The sequence below is a fragment of the Notamacropus eugenii genome, chromosome 7, assembly GCF_028372415.1.
Source record: "Notamacropus eugenii isolate mMacEug1 chromosome 7, mMacEug1.pri_v2, whole genome shotgun sequence".
NCBI classification, from domain to species: Eukaryota; Metazoa; Chordata; class Mammalia; order Diprotodontia; family Macropodidae; genus Notamacropus; species Notamacropus eugenii.
In genome coordinates, this window is record NC_092878.1 from 167,354,608 (window position 1) to 167,374,142 (window position 19,535).

The window sequence follows — 19,535 nt, forward strand, 5'->3', positions numbered from 1 at the left end:
GGTGCTGTCACTCCTGGGCCTGAGGATCATTCCCTCTGCTCTCGCTACCTCTGGAGCGAGTGAGCTTTGCAGGCTGCGCTTGTCCCTAGTCACACTGACACTCACTTTGCTTTGGAGTCCCCTTTTCTGTTGTCCATGGACTTCTGGTTGACTGTGCAGTTGTGGGGTGGGAGATATCACTCACTGCAGTTCCTTACAATACAGATCTTTATTCAGTCTGGTAAGAATCAGGGTTTTGCTGATGCAGGTGTGGGGAGCTTTGTGGCCCATCACCTCCTGGGGGGACGGCTGATCCTCATTCCTCATCCTTTCTCATCGTCCAGCAGCTTTGATGCTGTTTAGTCACTGTCTGACCCCTTGGGGATGCTCCCTCCTCCCTGGGTTTTCATGACCCACCTGTCCTTGCTTCTTCTCTTTATTCTCTGACAATGTCATTTGCTTGGGCATGTTCCATGTCATGGACCCTCTCTGTGAGTGTGACCCCACGGCTCTGTCCTGGACCATCTTATCTTTACACAGACACACGCACACGCAGATACACGCACACACACGCTGTCTCTCGGTGACCTCAGCAGTTCTATTACAGTCTTTATGCAGATGTTTTGAGAAGGGGTGGGAAGGAAGAAGAGAACAGGAATCACAATCCTTTGGTGGTCTCTTGATTAACTGATAGTGTAGAAATCCTCCAACTAGCTTATAGTCCAATACTGAAAGCCCCAGTCACCATTGGAAGAGAAAGAAAATAGAACAAGTGAGGCAGAGATTCAGTAGGTGACCTTGGACAGTGGCAGTAACTGTTGGTTGTCCTTGGATAAGAAACACCTCTTCCAAGAAATCATCAAGGAAAACTGCCCACAAGTGCTAGATCCAGAGGGCAAAACAGTCATCGAAAGGATCCACCATTCACCTCCCGAAAGGGATCCCCAACTAAAAACCCCAGGAAATATCGTTTCCAAATTCCAGAACTACCAAGTGAAGGAGAAAATACTACAGGCAGCCAGGAAGAAACCATTCAGATATTGAGGAACTACAGTTAGGATCACACAGGACCTTGCAACTTCTACAGTAAACGATCAAAGGAATTGGAATCCAATGTTCCGTAAGGCAAAGGAGCTGGGGCTACAACTAAGGATCAATTACCCAGCAAAGTTCAGCATAACATTTCAGGCAAGGAGATGGTCATTCAACGAAGAAAGGGATTTCCAGACCCTCCTGACAGAAAGGCCAGAACACAATAGAAAATTCAGTCTTCAAAAGCAAGTCTCAAGAGAGGCATAAAAAGATAAATGGAGGGAAAAAAATAAAAAAATTTATTACTCGATTTGGGCAAACTGTTTCCCTCCCTATAAGGGAAGATGATACCTGTTAATCTTGAGAATTGTACATCTATTATGAAATATAAAAGGGATATACATAGAGAGAATGGGTATAAAGTAAATGACGTGATGATAAAAATATGATTTAAGCATGCAAAGGGACTGCAACAGAAGATGTGAAAAGGAGGAAGCAGAAAATGGTAAATGACATCACAGGAAGAAGTACAAAATTATAGTAGAGGGAAGGAGGGGAGGGAGATGAGCATTGTTTGAGAGGTACTCTTCTGATTTGGTTCAAGGAGGGAACAATAAACTTAATTAAGTATATAATTCTAATTAGCTCTATAGGCAGTAGGAGGAGAAGGGGGAAGAAAGGGGAGGGGAAGTTAAATGGGAGGGAAGAAGTAGTAAGGGTAAAGTGGAGTAAAAGGGAGGGGAGCTAACAGAAGAAAGGGAAGACTGCAGGAGGTGGTGGTGAAAACTATTGAGGAGGGGAAGGGAGATGGGAGAACTAAAAGCACAAATGGTGGGAAAGAGAATGGAGGGAAATACACAGATTGTAATCATAACTGTGAATGTGAATGGAATGAACTCTCCCATAAAACGGAGATGGATAGCAGAATGCATTAAAAGCCGTAATCCAACAATATGTTGCTTACAAGAAACACATTTGAAATGGGGAGATACACACAGAGTAAAGGTAAAAGGTTGGAGCATTTTATATTGTGCTTCAGCTGATGTAAGAGAAGCAGGGGTAGCAATCCTAATCTCAGACAAAGCAAAAGCAGAAATAGATCTAATCAAAAGAGATAAGAAAGGAAACTATATCCTGCTAAAGGACACCACAGACAATGAAGCAGTATCATTACTAAATATGTGTGCTCCAAGTGGTATAGCATCCAGATTCTTAGAGGAGGGGTTGGGGGAGTTAAAGGAAAAAATTGACAGCAAAACTATAGTAGTGGGGGACCTCAACCTCCCCCTCTCTGAACTTGATAAATCTAACCTCAAAATAAATAAGAAAGAGGTTAAGGAGGTAAATAAAACTCTGGATAAGGTAGCTATGATAGATCTCTGGAGAAAATTGAATGGGAATAGAAAGGAATATTCCTTTTTCTCAGTGGTACATGGCATATACAAAAATTGACCATGTTCTCAGGCATAAAAACCTCACAATCCAGTGCAGAAAGGCAGAGGTAGTCAATGCATCCTTCTCAGATCATAATGCAATAAAAATTATATATAATCAAAGGCCATGGAAATATAAACCAAAAATTAATTGGAAACTAAATAATCTAATCCTAAAGAAGGAGTGGGTTAAACAACAAAGCATAGAAACAATCAACAACTTCATTCAAGAGAATGACAATAATGAGACAACCTACCAAATCTTACGGGATACTGCAAAAGCAGTTCTTAAGGGAAGTTTTATATCTTTGAATGCCTACGTAAATAAAATAGAGAAAGAGGAGATCAATGACTTGGGCATGCAGCTGAAAAAAGGTAGAAAAAGAACAAATTGAAAATCCTCAAGTGCCAAATTAGAAATACTGAAAACCAAAGGAGAGATTAATAAAATTGAAATTAAGAAAACTTTTGAACTAGTAAACAAAACCAATGGTTTGTGAAAAAGCTAATAAAATTGATAAACCTTTGGTCAATTTGATTAAAAAAAGAAGAAAACCAAATTACTAATATAAAAAGTCAAAGGGGTGAACTCACCTCCAGTGAGGAGGAAATTAAAACAATAATTAGAAATTACTTTGCCCAACTTTATGCCCATAAATTCAACAATCTAAATGAGATGGATGAGATTGCCCAGATTAACAGAAGAGGAAGTTGAAATCCCCTCTCAGAAAAAGAAATTGAACAAACCATCAGTGAACTCCCTAGGAAAATTCTCCAGGGCCGGATGGATTCACAAGTGAATTCTATCAAACACTTAAAGAGCAGTTCATTCCAATGCTATATAGACTATTTTTGAAAATTGGGGGAGAAGGCATCTTCCCAGATTACTTTTATGATACAAATATCATTTTGATGCCTCACCCAGGAAGAGACAAACCAGAGAAATAAAATTATAGACCAATTTCTCTAATGAATATAGATGCAAAAATTGTAAGTAAGATTTTAGCAAAACCAATACAGCATCTTATCACGAGAATAATACATATGATCAGGTAGGATTCATACCAGGAATGCAGGGCTGGTTCAGTATTAGGAAAACTATTAGCATGATTGATCATATGAACAACAAAACTAACAGAAACCACATGATTATCTCAATAGATGCAGAAAAAGCTTTTGACAAAATACAACACCCATTCCTATTAAAAACGCTGGAGAACATAGGAATAAAGGGAACTTTCCATAAAATAGTAAGCAGTATCTGTCTAAAACCTTCAGCAAGCATTATATGCAATGGAGATAAGCTAGATGCATTTCCAGTAAGATCAGGGGTGAAACAAGGATGTCCATTATCACCACTATTACTCAATATGGTACTAGAAGTGTTAGCTGTAGCAATTAGACAAGATAACGAAATTGAAGGAATTAGAATAGGCAAAGAAGAAACTGAGTTATCACTCTTTGCAGATGATATGATGATATACTTAGAGAATCTCAGAGATTGAAGTAAAAAACCTATTTGAAATAATAAACAACTTTGGCAAAGTTGAAGGTTACAAAATCAACCTGCACAAATCTTCTGCATTCCTATAAGTAACAAAGTCCAACAGCAAGCGATAGAAGAGAAATCCCATTTAAACCTAGGGTAGACACTTTAAAATATTTGGGAGTTTACCTGCCAAAACAAACCCAGGGACTATATGAACACAATTACAAGACACTTTTCGCACAAATAAAGTCAGACCTAAAGTGGAAAAACATCAGTTGCTCGTGGGCAGGCCGAGGCAATATAATAAAAACGACAATTCTACCTAAATTAATTTACTTATTTAGTGTCATACCAATTAAACTATCAGATAATTATTTTCTAGAGCTGGATAAAATAATATCAAAATTCGTCTGGAAGAACAAAAGGTCCAGAATATCAAAGGGACTAACGAAAAGAATGCTAGGGAAGGTGACCCAGTGCTACCAGATCTCAAATTGCATTATAAAGCAGCAATTATCAAAACCACTTGGTACTGGCTAAGAAACAGAAGGGTAGAGAAGTGGAATAGGCTAGGTACTCAAGACACAGTAGGCAATGAATATAGCAATGTACTGTTTGATCAACCCAGGGACTCCAGCTTCTGGGATAAGAACTAATTGTCTGACAAAAATTGCTGGGAAAGTTGGATAACAGTGTGGTGGAAACTGGGCATAGATCTATGCCTGACACCGTACACAATAAAGTCCAAATGAGTACACGATCTAGGTCTAAAGATTGATACTATGGACAATTTGGAGGAGCAAGGAATAGTGTATTAATTAGATTTATGGAGAAGGGAAGAATTTTTGACTGAAGAAGAGGAATACTATTGTGCTATAAGAAATGATGAACAAGAAGACTGCAGAGAATTGTAAGGTATCAATAATAAATGATCTGGAAAGCTGGTGCAGAAGGGACAAAAAAGCCTGAATAGAAATCAAGAAATCCTAAAGGAAAATTAGCCTGCTCTGTTAGGATAAGAGGGTGATGTCAGATAGAAAGACTATGTCAGGGCATCTCCAGATGGAAAACTCCCAGGAACATCATGGCCAGAATTAAGCAGCCAGAGAGAGAGCTCAGGTACCAAAGAGCCACAGTCAGGACCACCTGATGCATGGCAGAGTTTACCCTTCCAGAACGCAGCCTAGAAAGAATCACTTACCCGTAAGACCAAGTAGAATCCAACAGGGGGAAAATGGACCATTAGTAGTGTAAAGGATTTTGGAGCCTGCCTGATGAAAAGATGAGAGCTAAGGAGTAACTGAAGTGCTGCCAACAAAAATCAGGAAAACCTGGAAAGGTCAATGTATTTGAGCAGCCAGGTGGTGCTAAAGAGGATCCAGTAAGTGTATTCTGTAAGGGAGTCAAAAGAGAAATGTCCCATCACAACCCTTTTGCCTTCAGGGGCTACAGAGGGACTTTAAAAAGATGAACACTTTTGTTTGGTTTTGATGGAATTAAAAGAAGAAAGAAAAGAGAAGGGAAAAGGAACATAGCAAGGGAGAAATTTGCAAAAGAAAAAAGTGTGTGTGTGTGGGAGAGAGAACTTGGTATTTCTCCTAAATGGGTTAGGGGAAAACAGGAGTCTACAATTACAGAGCAGAGAGTCAGGGGTAGGGGGTGGCATCTTATCTGAACCTGGCAGAGAGGAGCTCTGAGCATATGTGCACACAGAGTTTGGGGAAGAAATGCATTAAAGTCCCTTGGGAACAAGACAGACAGAGGGGAGAGGAAGGGGAAGGTCACAAGCAAAGTAAACTTGAGCTTCTGAGTGTGAATTCTCAACAGGTAGGGATCAGAGGGAAAGTTAGGACATCTGATTGCCAATGAATTTGCTCCGACTGGGGCAGGTGGCTGGGACAGGAGCAGAAGAAGCCTGGTGCTAAATTCAGTTCTAGGTTATGTATTGGGTTTGGTTACATTTCTGTGTTACCACTTTCTCTAACAGGAGATCAAAGAGAGGAGAAAGTACAAGAAGATAGGGTGGAAGGAAATCCTTTTATTTATTTTTTTATTAATTTCAGTTTTCTACAATCACTTCCATAATACTTAGATTTTCTCCCCCCTCCCTCCCGGAGATGGCGTGCAATCTTACATAGGTTCTACACATACATTCTTTTTTTGTTTAATTAAATTATTTGATTTGTTTTCAGTTTTCTACAGTCACTTCCATATATCTTAGACTTTTTTCCCTCCCTCCCTGAAATGGCGTGCTATCTTCTATAGGTTCTACACATTCATTTTTACTAAACACATTTGCACATTAGTCATATTGCATAGAAGAATTAAAATGAATGGGAGAAACCATGAGAAAAATCCAAACAAAACATAACACAAGAGAAAATATTCTACTTCATTCTGCATTCCAGTTCCATAGTTCTTTCTCTGAGTGCGGATGGCAATTTTTCTCAGTCTTTTGGAAATGTTTTAGGTCCTTGCATTGCTATGAATGGCTAAGTCTACCAGAAAAATTCCTCACACACTGTAGTTGTTACTGTGTACAATGATCTCCTGGTTCTAATTTCACTCAGCATCCGTTCATATAGGTCCTTCCAGGCCTCTCTGAAGTCTTCCTGTTCATCATTTTTTTTTTTCTGTTCATCATTTTTTAAAAAATTATTTTGTTTTCATTCTTCTACAATCACTTCCATATAGCTTAGACTTTTTCCCCCTCCCTCCCCTGAGGTAGCATGCAATCTCATATAGGTTCTATACATACATTCCTATTAAATACATTTTCACCTTAGTGATGTTGAGTCGAAGATTTTAAATGAATGGGAGAAACCATAAAACAAAAGAAAATGGTCTGCTTCATTCTACAATCCAATTCCATAGTTCTTTCTCTGGATGTGAAAGGCATTTTGCCTCAAGAGTCTAGTGGGAATTTTTTAAGTCATTGCATTGCTTTGAAGGACTAAGTCTACCAGAAAAATTCCTCACACACTGGTTGTTGCTGTGTACAAAATTCTCTTTTGGCTCTGCTTCTTTCTGCTTCTGCTTCTTTCACTCAGCATCAGTTCACATAAGTCTTTCCAGACCTCTCTAAAGTCTTCCTGTTCATCATTTCTTATAGCACAATAATGTTCCATTACATTCATATTCCAAAACTTGTTCAGCCACTCCCCAACTGATTTCCAGTTTTGGGTCACCATAAAGAGAGCTGCTATATTTTTCTTCATGTGGGACCCTTTCTCATTTTTATGATTTCTTTGGAGTACAGTCCTATAAATGATATCGCTGGGTCAAAGGGTATGCACATTTTTGTAGCCCTTTGGGCATAGTTCCAAATTGCTCTCCAGGATGGTTGGATGAGCTCCCAGCTCCACCAACAATGAATTAGTGTTCCAGCTCTCCCACGTCTTCTTCAACATTTATCATCTTCCTGTTTTGTCTTGTTAGCCAATCTGATAGTTGTGATGTGGTACCTCAGTTGTTTTGATTTGCATCTCTCTAATTAGTAGTGATTTAAAGCATTTTTTCATATGACTGTAGATCTCTTTAATTTCTTCCTCTGAAAACTCCCTGTTCATATCCTTTGACCATTTATCAATTGGGGAATGACTTGTATTGTTGTACATTTGACTCAGTTCTGTATATATTTTAGAAATGAGACCTTTATCACAGACACTAGTTGCACAAATTCTTTCCCAGTTTTCTGCTTGCCTCCTAATCTTGGTTGCATTGGGTTTGTTTGTGCAAAAACTTTTCAATTTAATGTAATCAGTTATCCATTTTTCACTTCATGATGTTCTCTGTCTCTTGTTCAGTGAAAAATTCCTCCATTCTCCATAAATCTGACAAGCTCCCCTAATTTGTTTGTAGTATCAGTCTTTATACCTGGATCATGTACCCATTTGGAGCTTATTCTTGTGTACAATGTCAGACATTGGTCTATACCTAGTTTCCACCATACTGTTACCCAGTTTTCCCAGCAGTTTTTGTCAAACAGTGAGTTCTTATCCCAGAAGCTGGGGTCCTTGGGTTGATCAAACAGTAGATTGCTATATTCATTGACTACTGTTTCTTGAGTACCTAGCCTTTTCCACTTCTCTACCCCTCTGTTTCTTAGCCAGTACCAAGTGGTTTCGATGATTGCTGCTTTGTAATACAATTTGAGATCTAGTAAGGCTAGGCCACCTTCCCTAACATTTCTTTTCATTAATTCCCTTGAAATTCTGGACTTTTTGTTCTTCCAGATGAATTTTGATATTATTTTTTCTAGCTCTAGGAAATATTATTTCTGGTAGTTTGATAAGTATGGCACTGAATAAGTAAATCAATGTAGGTAGAATTGTCATTTTTATTATATTAGCTCAGCCTACCCACCAGCAACTGATGTTTTCCACTTATTTAGATCTGACTTTGTGTGAAAAGTGTTTTGTAATTATGTTCATATAGTCCCTTGGTTTGTTTTGGCAGGTAGACTCCCATATATTTTACAGTGGCTACCGTAGCTTTAAATGGGATTTCTCTTTCTACCTCTTGCTGTTGGGCTTTGTTACTTATATACAGCAATACAGATGATTAGTGTGGGTTTATTTTGTAACCTGCAACTTTTGTTTATTATTTCAAGTAGTTCTTTACTTGATTTCTCTAGGATTCTCAAGTATATCATCATATTATCTGCAAAGAGTGATAACTTCCTTTCTTCTTTGCCAATTCTAATTCCTTCCATTTCTTTTTCTTCTTGCTAAAACTAACATTTCTAGTACCAAATTGAATAGCAGTGGTCATAATGGACATCCTTGTTTCACCCCTGATCTTATTGGAAATGCATCTGGCTTGTCCTCATTGTGTGTGGTGCTTGCTGATGATTTTAGGTAGATACTGCTTCTTTTTTTATGAAAGGCTCCATTTATTCCTATGCTCTCCAGTGTTTTCAATAGGAATGGGTGTTGTTTTTTGTCAGAAGCTTTTTCTGCATCTATTGAGATAATCATATGATTTCTGTTAGTTTTGTTTTTGATATGATCAGTAATGGGATAGTTTTCCTAATATTGAACCAGCCCTGCATTCCTGGTAAAAATCCTGCCTGATCATAATATATTATTCTTGTAATAAGTTGTTTGCTAATATCTTATTTAAACTTTTGCATCTATATTCATTAGAGAAATTGGTCCATAATTTTCTTTTTAAATTCTTCCATGAATTCTTTTTTCGTATTTTTAAAATCATTGACCAATTTTTCTGCTACCTCTCTCTAATTTGGCTTTTAAAATCCTTCTTGAGCTCTTCCAAGAATGCTCTTTGTGCTTGAGAGCAGTTCATATTCCCTTCTGAGGTTTTAGTTGGGAGTAGTCTCAATGCTGACCTCTTCAGTATTCATGTTTCGGTCCTTGTCCCCATCAGATTCTATGGTCTTTTCTTTTCTGGTTTGCTTTCTGCTCAAGATGATTGCCTTTTTCCTGGCTTTTAAAGTGGATCTCTGCTTCTGAGGTTCAGGGGGCTCTGTCCCATAGTTCTTGTGTTTAGAACTTGAGACTTTTTGTATTGTGGTCTCTGGTTCTTTCAGCTGGAAGCTAGAATGCTGCAGCTTACCTGGTGCTGCTGAGCTGGCTGGTGTGCCAGAGCAGAAGCCCTGTGAAGTCTTTCCGTGTATCCCCTGAGTTACCCCGGATCTTGCTGTGAGGTGTGGGGGAGGGATGGCCTGACTTGAGGAGGTCTCCTCTCCTGAGCTGGAGTACCGGCAAGTTCAGTGGTTGGTGAACCTCTGTCTGCATTAGTGTCTTCCCGATTCCCCTGGCTGTGCTAAGGCACATGAGGGGTCCTGGTAGTGGCACTTACAGGCTTCACCCCCCTGGGGCTCCGGATCTCCTCCTGGTTTGTTGAGGTGGGGCTCTCTGGGACAGCTCTGGTCCTGCACTGGTCCCCTTCAGTCACAGCAAGAGGAAACCCCCTTCACAATTTTCCTAGCCTCACAGGCTGAGACTGTTTACCCCTTTGGCTGATCCCCCTATTCCAGGATTTTTCCTGGGGAAATATTCTTGGGTTTTTCAAGGGCAACAAGGGGAGAGGGGGATAGCACTTGCAGATCACTCGGCCCTCCGCAAGTTCAAGTAGTTGACGTACATTTAATCTGCAGGCTGGTAGTCTCAGGAGTGGCTGCTGCTGTTATGGGGGTCTACCGCTGCTCTCTCACCCAGTTCTGCTGGACTCTGGTCCTGTGCTGATAAGTTTGAGGATCCACATTGCCGCTTCTGCTTCTTGCTTCCTGCTCGGCTTTGCTGTGGGGGGTGGGGGGGAATGGTCTGCACTGATCCAGCCTGTGTGCTCTGTGCTCCTCCAGCCCTGCACAGCATATCCTTCCCATTGACCTTCCGGGCTGTAAATATGCCACTCTGTCTTCTAGTGGATTCTGCCACTCTAAAATTTGTTCAGATTCTCTTTTTAGAGACATCTGGAGGAGTTTGTTGTAGAACTTAGGTGAGTGTGTGCTCTCACTCAACCATCTTGGCTCCGCCCCCAGGAAATTCTCAGAGTAATCATAATGAGGAATGAATGCGATGGGCTGACCCTTCAAAGCAGGGGCAGCAAATGGATTGGAAGAAATATATCTTTTCTGCCTTTGAAACAAAGCTCTACACAGAGTTAAAATGAGAACCGAAGCAGAATTCATGCTCCTGGTGAACTCAGACAAGGCCACAGTCAGAATAGAGGAGCAGAGGTAAAGGAGACCACAGGAAATTACCTTGTGCTTGAGGGCAGCAGACAGTGAAACATTATCAGTACTTGGTGTAAATGCACTGAATTGGGAAGCATCCAACTTAATCAGATTACAGGTGTGAGAAACATACTCTCTTTACACAAACATTTCACTTGTGAAATCAGGAAAGCTTTGATTAATTTTTACATTCATTCCACCTGAATAAACGAGTTGTTCCTAATGGATTGCTACCATTGTTCAGACCAATGTGAGCCTTTTATGCCCTGTTTCCAGTTTGAATTTCCCGCCTTGCTCTCCATTGTATTGCTAGATGCAGCCTCCTGAACATCTCACTTCATATTCCCTCTGATAGATTCTGCTTCAAACAGAGTGGGACAGATAGGCTGGGAGCTTCGGAATTGACAGGCTGAATTGGTTACATATTATTTAAAAACAAGCTGTGTGTGCTAGAGATGTGAAGTTTCTCATCTATTTTTCTTTTTCTGCTTTCTGTATTGGAAAGTGTTTATTTTTGTTTGTTGATCAGATTTAAAATTAAAATTCTGAGAAAATAAACCAGAAATATAGTTAATGTAATCAAGGGACATAAGTTTTGTCTAAGTCTTCTGACAACAGAATAATATATGTATGTACTTTCCGTTGGGGGAGGGACAATTTTTGTTTCCCATTCAACAAATAGAGGGAATCATTAATAATAGGTTAGAAGACTTTAACTTGATTACAATAAAAATTATAATAAAAAATAGCTGTTTAAAAACTAACCAAGGTCCCACTCATATGAAAGCAATCTAAAATTAGTAAACAGATAATTTTCAGGAAGAGGATCCATTATGAAGAATCTCTCAACAAAGTCAAAATGTTCGTCCTCTCTGGTCATGAGAGGGATGCAAATTCAATCGTTCCAGTCACCAAAATTATATCTTGGAGGTGTCTGGCTGCATTCTGTCATCTCCGCTGCCCATGCCCCCTCCCCCCCCCCCCCCCAATATGCTCACTGTCTGTTCCCTAGGACATGGCCCTCCTTCTGCCTTCTCTCTTTGTGCCCTAGTCAGCCAGTTGGTGCCTTCAAAATGAGAGGCATTGTGCTGAGGATACAAAAGAAGCCAGGAACAGGACTGCCACCCTCCAGAAACTCCCTTCTACTCTAATTGGGGAGACATATCAATCTCCAGGTACAGAGAAGACAGATACAGAGTGGGTGGAAGGGAGTCTGAGAGAGGAGAGTACCAGGAAAGGCCTCCTACAGAAAGAAGGTAGGATTGTAGCTGAGTCTCTAAGGAAGCCAGGAGAAAGGGAAAGTGTCCCAGGCAATGCTGCTAAATCATAGAGTATGTGGGGGCCAGGGTGGGCCGAGAGGGCATGACGTGTAAGAAGAATGGAAAAGTAGGAAGGGACTATGTTATGGAGGGTTTTGAACATGGAACAGAACATTTTGTTTTTGATCCTGGAGGTAATGAGGAGCCTTTGGGCTTTATTGAGTAGAGGAGTCCTGTAATCAGACCTGCCTTAAGGAAGATCGCTTTGACAGGTGAATGGCCAGTGGGCTGGAAGTGACCCACCATAGGTTATCACAGTAGTCCAGGCGTAGTGAGGTGATGAGGGCCTGGCACTGTACTAAGAGCTTTACAAGTGGGATCTCATTGGAGCCTTCCACTAACCCTGGGTGGGAGGTGCTGTTATCATCATTTAACAGCTGAGGAAACTGAGGCAGACTGTGACGTGGCCTGCCCAGAGTCACAGCTGATAAGTTTCTGAGGTCTTCCTGACTCCTGGCCAAGTGTCAGGTTCACTGTCGGGTGTCCTGACTTCAGAGTTTACTGGATGTGGGGAGAATAGGAATTTTGAGGGAGAGGCAGTGAATTCAGGTTGGGATGTGCTGACTTTGATGTCTGTAGAAGATCCAGTTTGAGATGTCTGATATGCTGTAGGTAAGCTTCAGTACTGGAGAGATGTTACCACTGGACAAAGAGATCTGAGACTCATTAGCATGAATCCATGGGGGCTGGTGAGATCACCGAGTGAGAGAGTGTAGAGGGAGAAGAGAGGATGGCCTGGCACCAAGCTGGAAGGATGCATCCCCACAGTTAACAGCTGTGGCCTCCAGTGAAGGTCCAGGGGCCGCCAGGAAGCTGGGAAGAGACAGTCCCTCCTCCCCTCTGCCTTCCCAAAAGAGAGCCACAGAGGGCCTCCTTTGCTCCCCTGCCTCTCTACAAGTTAGTCAGTATTCCTTTGGTTTCACTTCCCTAGTCGGTGGGGAGATCCTTGAGGAAGGGGCCTGTCTTTTTTGCCCTTTTTGTGTCTCCCAATGTCTGGCACATAGTAGGTGTCTCTTGACTGATTGGCTGCTCTCCTACATGGCCGACTTGGATTGAATTAAATGTCGTCTCAATTCACCAAATTCACGAAAATAATTAAAAGCTATGAAATCTAATGCTAATGGCAATTTAAACTTTAGAATCTTCTTAAGAAAATTTGATGGTGAACAAGTAACATTATTAAAATCCTACTCTGAGTCCATTTCATTCTTGAGACTATGCTCCCAAGGTATGAGCAGAAACACTGGTTTTAGAGATCTTCATGGTGGCATCCTTGGCATTGCACCAGGCTGGGAGCAGTCTTACTGTCCAGTGAGAGGAGTGATGGTAATACTTCGTTGATGAAGTGAACTACTGAAAACCATTAGGACTGGCAAGTATGAGAATGATGGGCAAATTTAGGACAACCTTTATGAAATCACTCTGGAGGAAAAAGAACTAGTTAGTAGACCAGCACACCCAAACATGCTGATGGGGACTTTGCATGCCTGAGAAATTAATCCAAGAACATTTGAGTTAAAATGTATTGTGACTGCTATGTTTGGTTTCATTCTGGCCCCTATACCCTGTATTTATTGTTTTTTTCATTGCTTTTAAATCCAAATATGCTCCTCTCCTCTTCAGGAGGGCATTTCTCCTGGGACCTCTTATTTGCTCTTTGGATGACCCGATAAAGGCCTGTTAAGAATAACAAGAAGGAAGAAGTGGCATTGTACAATGCTTTAAGGTTTGCAAAGCACAGTACAAACATTTCACTCTCACAACAACCCTGGGGTTGTTATGAGGTATTATCCTCATTTTACAGAGGAGGAAACTGAGGCAGGCTGCAGTTAAGTGACTTGACCACAGTTAGTCAGTGTCTGAGGCTGAATATGAAGTTATGCCTTCCTGATTCCAGGATCAGAACTCCTATCCACTGTACCCTCTAACTTCCCTCACTGAATTTAATGATCACCACTATACCAATAGCTTCCTGATCTATATCCTCCTCTTCTGAGTAGAATCTAGATATCTTCTTTTCTACACACCAGGCCCACTGGCTTCCTGGAAACTTCTAACTTTTCCAGGAATTTAGTTTGCATTTTTCATTATTCTGAACTCAATTGATATAAATGAACATAAACTTTCCATATGCAAATATAATAAGAATTGTATGTGAAGCTGCAAGTCCCTGTTACACATAGCTTGGGGGTTTGGGGTGCATAATAAATTCAGCGTGTTAGTGTCAAAGCTGTCTTACTTATCTCCCTTTTTCAGAACCTTCTTTTCTGCACATTTTAAAAAGTCAGGGGCTCTTTTCTTTGGGGGACATCATTATTGTTAGCACCTTCCCAGCTACTGCTCCCACCCCCAAACACACCAAGAGCATTCCCCGGTAACAAGCTGCCAATTAACTGTCTCAGACTGTATGGCTCCAGTGTGTCTCAGGCTCAGCGTCTAAAAGCAAACTCATCTTGGACCCTAAATCAGTTCCTGTTTTTGTCAAGTTAGTTACCTTCCTTCTAGTTTGCTAGGTTGGTGACCAGAGTCATCACCAACCTTTCATTCTTCCGGCCCCACAGACCCAGTTCATTGTCTGTTCTCCACGCATGGCCTCTCTCCCATGCATCCCCCCATTTCTCCTCATGGGGCCACCTCCATCATTCACCATTTCTCCCTGGGACAGGTGCAGTGGGCCTTCCATAGTCCTTGCCCTATAGAGGACTGCATCCTCCACTCAACTACCAAATTGTGTATCTGCCCCATGACACCCCAAGTTCTCTAAAGGGCACTGAAAGTCCTTCACAGCCTGCACCCAGTACTCCTTTCCTGCCCTGTTGTTCACTTTCCCCCATTCTGAGGTTCATCCAAATTCCTCTTCCTCACCTGTGAAGCCCATTCTCAAACCTTACCTTACCCAGGCAAGCACTACCTTTGGTGGGAAGCCATTTCTTATCCTTCTTCCTGTAAAGGCTTCCAAAAATTCCCTCTTGTACTTTGCATATGCAGAGCTGTTGAGGGAAAAAAATAATTAATATTATACCTTGCCTTTTAGGTACCAGTCTGGAGAAGCACATGTATTTAATATTCTGAAACCAAGCATTTCTGTCTTAGAGTAAGAACTATTCGTACTACCATCTCGTTCTCCTCACTCCCTCCAACTCTAATCTCTCTTTCCTAAGACCATTTGAAGTCATATTTATAGGAGTCTTGTGCAAGGGAAACGTTACAGTGTGTATTACAAAGCACAATTTAAGTCATCTCCATTGTAAGAATAATAATTTTCACTTAATCTTGCACTAAAATCTGTGGGGCAGCTGGATTCCTCCTTGACCCCTCGACTCTGGATTTGCAAGGGCTTCCTTCCTGTGTCCTGCCCTGATCTTTGTGAAGGAGAGAGAGCACACATTCCTTAGATGTGAGCCCTAGGGCCAAGTTAGGTGGGCTGTGGACTCAACTAGGCCAACTGTACTCTTCCTGGGCCTTCATTTTGTGTTCTTCACTGTCAGGACCATTTCCTCAAGGAAAAAAACTGAAGAATTATTTTTTTCAGTGAGTTTTTGAACCTCCTTTTCCGGCAAATTCTGCTTTTTAAAACATTCTTCTCCTCATTGGTTTTTTGGACTTCTTTTGCCATTTGGGTTAGTCTATTTTTAAAGGTGTTAACTTTCTTCATCATTTTTTGGAGTCTCCTTTAGCATGCTGTTGACTCACTTTTCATGATTTTCTTGCACTGCTCTCATTTCTCTTCCCAGTTTTTGCCCCATCTCTCTTACTTGATTTTCAACATCCTTTTTGAGCTCTTCCATGGCCTGAGACCATTGGATATTTTTTTTTGGAGGTTTTGGATGCAGGAGCCTTGACTTTTATGTCTTCCTCTAATGGTGTGCTTTGTTCTTCCTCACCTGAAAGGATGGAAGAAAATACCTGTTCACCAAGAAAGTAACCTTCTATTGTCTTGCTTTTTCCCTTTTTTTTAGGCATTTTCTCAGTCAGTTACTTGACTTTTGAGTCCTTTGTCAAATGTAGGGTATACCCTTGGGACCTGTAAGTTCTCAGTTTCTCCAAAGTGGCACAATCATGGGAAAGGAGTTTACTCCTCTCCTGGCCTGTGCCCTGCTCTGTGAGCAACTATAAGCATTTTCTTCTGTCCTGGATCTGGGAGTAGTCACCATCAGCTTCACCATGCCAGTGCTCTTCCTCACCCCAGGAGTGCCACTCAGAACTGAGACTCAGATCAACAGCTCAATTCCCCTGGGGTCTTGAGGATGAGGGCTCCAAAAGTGGATATTCCTGTCGCTGCCCTGGGGGTCAGGGTCAGACAATACTCCCCTCTCATCCAGGTGAGCTTTCTTACTGACCTTTGAGGCTGTCTTTGGCATTTGTGAGTTGAGAAATCTGGGAACTGCAGTTGCTACCTGTGATTCCACACCCTGAAGTCTGCTCTGGTCCTGTCCGTAATGCATGGCCAAGGCTGGGCTGCGCTTCACTCTGAGCCTGGTGTCGTAGGCCTTTCCTGTCAGCCTTCCAGCTTGTCTTGGACTGGAAATCTCTTTCACTCTGCCATTTTGTGGCTTCTGCAGCTCTAGAATTTGTTTAGAGTAGTTTTTTACAAGTATTTTAATGGACTGTGCGGGGAGATGTAGAGTCTCAAGGAGAAAAACTGGAAGACATGTTGGGGTAGAGAAGTTGTTATTTCTTCATCTTTTTACTTGAACAAGAAAAGAGTGTTTTAATATGTTTCCACAATTTGTCTCGTGTTGTTTCCCCCAACAAGATGTCTGTCAGCTCTGTGAGGGCAAGAACAGTTTGCTTTTTTATAGTGCTTGGCACATAGTGGGCATTCAGTATATACTGGTAAGTCGTAATGAAGACTGAACACATTGAGGCAGAAGAGTGATTCAGACCGGAAGGTGCTGGCAGTGGAGACAGTGCCACACGGATGCAAGAGGGGATGCAGAAACGCTTCTTAGCACTTTTCTGAAGCAGCGCTCCAAAAAAGACCTCTTTGGGGTTTGGGTTTTAATTTTTTAATTAAGTTTTTTCTCCCCAGTAATGCACATCCAGTTTCTCTCCCATCTGCTTGCCCCAGCATCCACTGACATGAAGAAAAACAAAATTCCTGTAACAAAACAGCTGATATCTGTCTGCTCCCCAAATCTGTCAGGGGAGTGAGTATCCAGAAGAACACAGAAAGTGCCCATTCTGTTCCTAGCACTGGGCTAGATATTGGGCACAAAAAGACAAATAGGGACTTTACTTGTCCCTGCCCTCAAAGAGCTTATGTATTAAAGAGTTTGAATGTAAGTACGAAGGAACAAAGATTTAACTAGCTTTATTGACGTTTAATATCAAGGTTATTAAACCAGTAAAATGTGCAGCTCCCACGGTAAGAGAAAAGGGTTACTGTCAACAAAATTGTTTTTATAAAGGGCTGGAAAGATCACTGGGGTTCATGAAATCTTGTATTTTCAATTTCAATGAAGAAAACACCTAATTTCCTACCATTAGAAGGGGATCATGGGCTTTAGAATCACTGGAGTTGGCTCCTTGGATGGGGAAACATCTCCATCTTGTGGAATTTTACAGTCTTGGTATTAAGGCCACTTTATAAACCCTAGCCCTTTGGGTCCCTTCAGTGCTAGAGATCTGACCAGGATAGCACATTTTCTTCTCATTGGCTGGCTTGTTCTGAATAAATTGGCGTTCTTGTTTGGTTTTTGCTTAAATGTTGGTCAGTTCCAGTGGCAGTAACTTTGTCTACTAATCGAATGCTCTTGGCTGAGTGGTAGAATGGACGGGCCCTGCGTTGGGATTCAGGAGCCCTGGTTCTATTTCTAGCTGAAATTCAGTGCACCGTTTCTTCCTGGTGTGTGCAGAGAGTTGGATGTGGTTCTTTGGAGGTATGAGGGTTAGCGAAGACATGGTTAAGGGTGGTATGAGCTCCTTAAGGGCAGAGACTATGGCATTGCCTTTCTTTGTACTCCCAAGGCCTGGGACAGAGAAGGGCCTTCATAAATGTATGACTTTTATTCATTGGGCCTTCCTCCTAGATATTTTGTGTGTGTATCTCACATCCACACCTATAGATGTCTCTATCTATATCTGCATGTAGATATAGATACGTACATACATAAAATACCTATATATGCATGTATATATGGATGTTAAGACATAGATTGTATAGATATGTACACTTCTATAATATAAAATTTGTGTTAGAGGTAGATTCACATCTCACATATGTATGTATATATATATATCTGCTAGCTGATGTTCCTAGAGACCAAAAGTTCTGCTCCCATGTTCAAGATTTTAAAATCCTCCCCAATATTTCAGTTTGATTTTCCACCCGCTTCGTCTGCCACTTGCTTTGGGGACAATAATGGAGTTGTGACTGCCATTGTGACCTTTTGGGAAGATCGTATAGGTCACTCCTCGGGGCTTTGTGTGACTTAGCAGAACAGAACACCTTTTCTTGGCCCCCCTTCCCATATGTATTGTTCCTCTCTTTTAGAATGTAAGCTTTTAGAGGGCAGGAAACAGATTTTTGTGTTCCCAGAGCTAGCATCTAGTTGGTGTTGTGATTGATCGAAACTCGCTTTTCCTTCCTTCTCTTGCCATCATTATTCCTTTCCTTGATTCCCTAAGCTTCTCTGTGTTGGTAAAACTCCTCCCCGCCTGTATTGCTCTCAAGAATAAAGAATACATTGGTTAAACAGCCAGCCCTATTTCATCTCAGTGTCTCTGATCTCAAATCCATACTCATTCCACTTTTCTCATTCATTTGGTTGACTTTTAGAGCCAATTGTGGAGAGTCTTTCACTCCATGGTCAAAGAGTGAGTAGTTTTCCTTTTTTTTTAATTCATTGCTCGCTTCCCTTCCCTAGGCAGACATCCCTTATGGCTGTGATATGGGTGTAGGCACTCAGTAAGGCCATGATGTGTTAGATAAGTAAAGGTTATACATTGTTGTTGAGTTGGTGAAAAAAGTCCAGTAGATGGCTCTTGTTGAGTACATCAAGTACTTCAAGTTGTTTTTTCCTTTGTCCCTTCAGACCCGACATCAGAGAGGTGATACCCACCCACTGACTTTAGAAGAAATTTTGGATGAAACCCAGCATTTGGACATAGGGCTTAAGCAGAAACAATGGCTGATGTCTGAGGTGAGTGGAGCAGGGTTATGTGAAAAGGAGTCAGAAACAGAAATGGGAAATCCTTGACATAAACAAATGGGTGCTTTTTGTACACATTTTTGCTTTTTTCTGGAAATAAATGTTGGTTTTTCTGTGGGGTGCATTTCAAAGGTTATTGGTAAATAAATATTGAAGTTGTCTGCAGTTGTCATGTAATCTTCAGTCTCCTCTATATTAAGTTCTGAGCTATGATGCTATGATAAAGACTATACATGCTATAATAATATGATATATGATAATATACACGTGAGACGTAGGAGAAAGGCTGAGAAAAAGTTACTAGCTCTTCGTTTGATAAACAGACTACTAGAGTAAGCAAACAGAACCCTACCCAGAAGTGCTCTTGTGGTGACAGGGGGCTCAAGGTAAACACTGAAGAGAATAATTCAGAAAACTGCATGCAGAGCC

General features: G+C 41.2%; 1 protein-coding gene across 4 annotated transcripts in view; it reads left to right on the plus strand.

Annotated features, from left to right (window-relative positions):
* Positions 1-19,535, plus strand: part of GTF2E2 (general transcription factor IIE subunit 2) — a 77,762-nt gene that overhangs the window by 36,278 nt on the left and 21,949 nt on the right. For all 4 annotated transcript variants that reach the window (XM_072625493.1, XM_072625497.1, XM_072625495.1 and 1 more), the window contains exon 4: positions 18,990-19,097. In XM_072625493.1, coding sequence (XP_072481594.1) covers positions 18,990-19,097 — 108 coding nt within the window. The remainder of the gene's footprint in view (positions 1-18,989; positions 19,098-19,535) is intronic.